General features: G+C 27.6%; 1 protein-coding gene across 1 annotated transcript; it reads left to right on the top strand.

The window, feature by feature from the left end:
* Window positions 1-1,888: 1,888 nt before the first annotated feature.
* LOC119568976 (zinc finger protein 84-like) lies at window positions 1,889-3,684 on the top strand. Its single transcript, XM_037917357.1, has 4 exons — window positions 1,889-1,908; window positions 2,361-2,520; window positions 2,660-3,214; window positions 3,484-3,684. The coding sequence occupies exons 1-4, from the start codon at window positions 1,889-1,891 to the stop codon at window positions 3,682-3,684; spliced, it is 936 nt and encodes a 311-aa protein (XP_037773285.1).
* Window positions 3,685-7,462: the final 3,778 nt, after the last annotated feature.

The following is a 7,462-nucleotide window of genomic DNA, read 5'->3' as shown; positions in this document are numbered from 1 at the left end:
TCATTATCCTTTTTGTAATTAATATTATCATTATCTTTATTATTATTATCATTATTATGATTATTATCATTATCATCATGATCATTATTATAGCTATTATCATCATTATCATTATTATCATTAAAATCATTATTATCTTTATTATCATTATTATCGTTATCATTATGATCGTCATCATCATTATCATTATCACTATCATCATTATCATTTTTATAATTATCATTATATAATTATCATTATCATTCTTATCATTATCATTCTTAACATTATTATTCTTATCATTATCATTATCATTCTTATCATTATCATTATTACCCTTCCTATCGTTCTTATTATTCTTATCGTTCTTATCATTCTTATCACTCATTATCTTTAATACCACATTATTATTATTATTATCATTATTATTATCAACATTATCATTATCTTTTTTATCATTATATATATATATATATATATATATATATATATATATATATACATACATATAATTTATATATAATATATATATATTATATATATATATATATAATATATAAAATATATATATATAAAGTCTTATATATATATATATATATATATAATATAAAATATATTATAAAATATATATTATATAATTATGTATATATATATATACGTGTGTATGTATATATGTATATATGTGCATTTATTAACATACGTGTGCATACTTGCATATAAATGCAAGTTTCTGTAAAGAATACATTTTCGTTCCTTTTCAGTTAAACCATTAGCTTAACCAGAAAATGTTGAAAGAAAAATAATAGAACCTCTGTTAACTAGAAAATTGCCCAATTTTAACTTGAGTGCTTATCATGACCTTACCGCGTTGTTAGTTAGTAGAGCCTTCATTAGACTCTGAGGTCTTGACCCTCCCCCTGGGACCTGATTCAGTTCGTTTGGTCTCTCTACCATTATATTATCTTGTGAAAATTATTTCCATGTATACGTTTCGAATACATGGAGAGAATTTTCATTATTTATCGGATGAGGAATTCGTGAAGAAATCGAAACGGTACGATTTTGTTTCTTTTCTTGTTGTAACATTTTACTTTTCACACTAAAAGTATATATACACACACACAAACACACATGTATATGTATATATATATATTATATATTATATAATATATATAATATATATATATATATATATTTTATATATATATTATAATAATATATATATACATACATATATATATATGCACACACATAGTTACCGTGTATATAGATAGATATGTTTTTAAAAATATATAAAATATATATAATATATATATATATATATATATATATATATATATAGAGAGAGAGAGAGAGAGAGAGAGAGAGAGGGAGAGAGAGAGAGAGAGAGAGAGAGATGAATACATATATACAAACATATATATACATAAATATATATATAGATACATATATGTATATAAATAAATTATATACATACATATATATATATATATATATATATATATATATATATATATATATATATATATAGATATATATATATATATATATATATATACAGAGAGAGAAGAGGAGTAAGAGAGAGAGAATATATATATATGTATATATATATATATATATATATATATATTAATATATATATATCATATTCGTGTATGTGTTATATATATATATATATATTTGTGTATATATACATGTATATATATACACAACACGATATAATATATATATATAATATTTTATATATATATATATATATATAATATATATATATATATAATATATAGAATATATAATATATATATATTAATATATTATAATATATATATATATATATATATATATATATATATATACTATATATATATATATATATATATATATATATATGTTATAAATATATTTTACGATGGTAAATCTAATGTCGAAGTACTTTTCTTTGTATACTATCATAAATAGTAATATTTTTTGTTTCAATTAAAACTTGTTCAATTCATGTGTTGTAAATATTTTAGACATTTTCTATTAGTATATTTGCCATATATATATATATATATATATATATATATATATATATACATATATATACACATTTATATATATATGTATATATATAATATATATATATATATATATATATATATATATATATATATATATATATATATATATATATATATATATATATATGTTTAAATATATTTTACGATTGGTAACTTCTAATGTCGAAGTCTTTCTTTTTATTACTATTCATAAAATAGTAATATTTTTTGTTTCAATTAAAACTTTTGTTTCAATTCATGTGTTGTAAATATTTTAGACATTTTCTATTAGTAATGTTGCCATGCAGTGATTTATTTCAATTCTATTTTCATTTACAGTTTGACAATGAGTTTCCTCTACGACTGGATGCCCTTGGCCCCTCTCACGGATAAGGAAATATTCGGCATAAGAGTCAGTATCAAAGAAGAGTTCAACGAAGATGTCTCCGAAGAGACATGTGTGGATATCAAGGAAGAACCTTTTGAATATACAGATGAAGTAAGTGATGAATTGAGCGATTTGGAAGTGAAATGTGAACTTCCTCCATCCATCCTCCAGGCATGAAGGATATGAAACAGACTCGTGTAACTTGATTCAGGATTGCAAAGACGTGCCAATAGCGTAATTTGTACCTGAGGATTTTGGGAAGAAATACATATCTGATCGGGATCAGGCAACGAATGATGAAAGCTATAAGGATGCTACACACGGAAAAGTGGATGGGAAGTTTGTTGCTGAGAAGTGTGAGAATAAGTGGTCATCAAATGAGGATCAGGCAACTTATAATGAAAATTATAAGGAGGTAACAAATGGAGAGATGAGAGCTGAATTGACTCGTATTGTTGGTAAAATGTGTTATAAGAAAGTGAAGCCTATTAATTTCAACGACAAGCCATACAGTATGATTTGCAACAAGGCTTTAAGTGACACATGCAATATAATAAGGCACATGAGAGTACATACAAAAGAGAATCCATACATCTGTGAAATTTGCAGTAAAGCCTTCTCACGGAAAAGTCATCTAATGGAGCACATAAGAATACATACAAAGGAGAAGCCATATAGCTGTAAGATTTGCAATAAAACCTTCCGATCCAGAAGTAGGCTGGTCAATCACACAAGAATACATACAAATAAGAGGCCATACAGCTGTGATATTTGCATTAAAGCCTTCTCTGAGAAAGGAAATCAAGTAAGGCACATGAGAATACATACAAAGGAGAAGCCAAACAGCTGTGAGATTTGCAATAAGGCCTTCTCATGGAAGGAAACTCTAGTGATCAATATGAGAGTTCACATAAAAGAGATATGTTTTCACATAAACATAATTTAGATAGCCATAGGGGAATACATACAAACGAGAGATTTGGAATAAGAATTTATCATCTGAAAGTAATCTAGTTATACGCACTAGAAGCCATACAGCTCTAAGATTTGCAATAACAACTTCTGACCGAAAAGATATCTGGTAAATCACATAGAATACATACAAATGTGAAATCATGTAGTTGTGAGATTTGCAACAAGACCTTCTCATCCAATAGTGGTCTGGTAAGGCAAAACGGTGTTCATACAAAGGAGATTTGCAAGAAGGTTTGCTCTGAGGAAGGTATTCTGGTAAAACATGATAGTACATACAATGCAAAAGTTATTCAGATGTGAGATTTGTAAATAGAAATTGTCATAAAGAAATATCGTGAACCTTATGGGGATATATACAAACGAGAGGCAATGAAGCTGAGAAAATAAGGATTTATCAAGCAAAAGGCAATGCATATTATTTGGCAAACAAATTGAAAATCCACACAGCTATAACATTTGCAATACCATCCGATGCAAAGTGGTCTGGTAAGTCACATAAGAATGCATACAAAGGAGAAACAATAAAGCTGTCAGGCCTTCTCATATCGAAGTAGTCAAGTGAAGTATATGGGAGTACATACAACGGAGATGTAACACATCTATGAGATTTGCAACAAGACCTTCTCATCGAAAAGTAATCTAACAATGGATGTTAGAAGATATACAAATGAGAAGCCATTCAGCTGAGAGGTTTGCTACAAGGCCTTCTCACTCAAAATATGTTGGAAAACAGAAAACAAGAACATATCAAGTATAAGGATTTGCAATAAGCCTGGAATTGGTAAATGACATGCAAGTGCATGAAAAAGGAGTAGTTATACAATTGTGAGGTTTACAATGAAGCCCTCTCACAAATATGTATCCTAGTGCATCAACTACAAAGGAGAAGCGATGTATCCATGAGGTATTTGTCTATATGTCAAAAAAAAAAGAGTCACGCTCTCTCTCTCTGCCTCAACCTCTCTTAATATATATATATATATATATATATATATATATATATATATATATATATATATATATATATATATATGAAAAATTATTTGGATCTCATATATGATTTATATTGTACATAATTTTTTAAAGCTGTAGTTCTTCTACAGTTGATAATATCTTTTATGTTATGACCTGTGTTTTATTTTCCATTTACTTTTTATACCTGCATACTTAGGGTTCTTAACTGACAGCACTGAAGTGCATATAAAGAGGAAACTGTATTTATTTCAGATATGACATAAGGCCTTCTATCATTTTTTTGTGAAACATTTAACGATTTATTTTATAAAGACGTCGCATTCCAGAGGTTTCCTGTGAATCACCCCTGTCAAACAATAATAAATTAACGTTGAACACAGAGATATGTACATGAAAATATGCACATATATGCAAACATAAATGTGTTTATGTGTGTGTGTATATATGTATATATCAATATATTATTATCCTCTTTTTTATAATCATTATCGTCATTGTTATCATTTACATTATAATTATCATTATCATTATTATCATCACTATCATTAATATTATCATTATCATCATTATTACCATCACCATTATTATTATTATTATCATTATTATTATTATTACTATTACTATTATTACTATTATTATTATCATTATTATTATTTTCATTATTATTTTTATTATCATTTCTGGTACTCTCAAGATTGGTCTTACATGAATGAATGAATGAGCTGCAACAGCAGACCACAACCAGTGGTCTTAAGTATTGTAGCTTCTTTCACTTTTCACTTCATGTCCAGTACTTTTCTAATTATTCTGTCTGTTCCTAGTAAACAAGGTTTATGTAACATTTCAACTGTAATTTCCAAATCCAGCTTCTGTATCCATTTCTCGAACTGCTCTGTCACTGTCCCTAATGCCCCTATTACTACTGGAATAACTTCAACATCTTTCCTTCTCCACATTCTTGGAATTTCATATATCAGGTCGCTGTAATTGTTACACATTTCTTATTCTTTCTTTTCAATACGTGTCAAATGGGCATGCTGGTTCGATGAGAAGGCATTTCTTGGTCTTTTTTTAATTACAGTGATATCAGGTCAGTAGTGCTCTAGTGTCTTGTCGGTCTATATGGGGAAATCCCATAAAGTCTTCTGATTCCAGCACTTTCTCCCAAATCCCCATTTCTCACAAAGTTTCCAGTGGGTTACTTTTGCAACATTATCATGTCTCACCTGTTTATATTCTTTCTGTGTTAGTTTTTGGCATTCTGACACAATATGCGCCACTGTTTCATCTGCCGAACCACATACCCAACAAGTTCAATCTACGTTCTCTCCATACACCGTTTTGTCATATTCATTGTACAAAGAGCCTGATCTTGTTCTGCTATAATTGTACTTTCTGTTTCTTTCTTCAAATAGCCCTTTTTCAACCACTCCCATGATTTACTGCCTTTTACTTTTACTATAACTTTTTGGAACTGGCCATGCAGTGCTTTACTCTCAAATTCCTCTTGATGTTTCTTCTGTATATCCTCTTTGCTCCTCCCATACTTTTTGTTTTCAAGTGTACTACTGAGGTTTTCTTCTTTCAACATTTTTTTCCTCTGAAGCACCTAGGTACTTGTCAAGACTATCTATTTTTGTCTGTACACATTCTTTCAGCTCCTATCAAACCTCTCCCACCGTCACAACTCTTCAAATATAGCCTATCAACATCTGCTTTGGGGTGGTGCGCACAATACATTGTCATCAGTTTTCTTGTTTTTCTGTCCAATTCTTCCAATTCATTCTTTGTCCACTTTATGAACCCCCGCCCCATATCTGACAATTGAAACCGCTCTTGAATTGATGGCTGAAATTCTGTTTCCTCCATTTAGCTTTGATTTCAGTACTTTTCTGACTCTTCTGGTGTATTCTTTCGTCAATTGTTCATTCATATCATCATATTTAATGCCATCTGCTTCCAAAATACCAAGATACTTGTATCCAGTTTCCTCAATATTTCTCATCATTTTATCATCTGGCATGCACAGGCCATCACTTTCAACTATCTTTCCTCTTTTCATGATTAATACGCCACATTTTTGATAATCCAAACTCCACCTTGATGTCTTAGGATAATATTCTTACTGTATTTGCTAATAATTTGCTATTTGCTAATTGATCCTCAATTTTCGTAAATAGTTTTACATCATCCCTGAACAGTAAGTGGTTGATTCTCTCGCTTTTCTTCTTGACTTCATAGGAAATGTTTGTCTTCCTCAGCATCAGTGTCAATGGGATCATTGTCATTACAAAAAGTAGTGGTGATAGTCTATTCGACTGAAAAATTCCTCGCTTTATTTTCACATTTCCAAGTCTATTTTGGCCCGCATTCAGCTCTGTGTTCCAATTTTATTATCATTATTATTATCATTCGTAGTAGTAGTAGTAGTAGTATTTACATTATCATTATCATTATTTTTATCATTAACATTATCATTATCATCACTATTTACATCATCATTATTATCATCATTATTCTTACCGTTTTCATTATTATTATCATTATTCTTACTAATAATATTATCATTATTATTATCATCATCTTAATTATTGTCATTATCATCGTTATTATCATCATCTTAATTATTTTCAGTATCGTAATTATTATCATTATTGACATTAGTATTATCGTTATTGTTATTACTATTATTGTTAATACTATTATTATTATTATTATTGTTGTTGTTGTTGCTGTTGTTCTAATCATTATTATTATTATCATTATCATCATCTTTACCATTATAATTATCATTATCATTACAATTTTATTTTGATTATCATTATTATTTTTTACATTATCATTAGTATTATCATTACCATTATTGTTATCATTTACATTATTATCATTATCATTATTGATATCATTTAAATTATTATCATTTTCATGATTATTATCATTATTGTTATCCTTATCGCTATTATTTTCATTATTATTATAACTACCCTTTTTAATAATTTTCTAAATATTATTGTCATTATCATTAGTGTTTTAATTATCATTATCGTTATTGTTTTAATTATCATTATCGTTATTGTTTTAATTATTATTATGATTGTCATTA

This window comes from Penaeus monodon, unplaced genomic scaffold, assembly GCF_015228065.2.
Source record: "Penaeus monodon isolate SGIC_2016 unplaced genomic scaffold, NSTDA_Pmon_1 PmonScaffold_119, whole genome shotgun sequence".
Taxonomy (NCBI): Eukaryota; Metazoa; Arthropoda; class Malacostraca; order Decapoda; family Penaeidae; genus Penaeus; species Penaeus monodon.
This window is presented reverse-complemented; position numbering and strand designations above follow the sequence as displayed.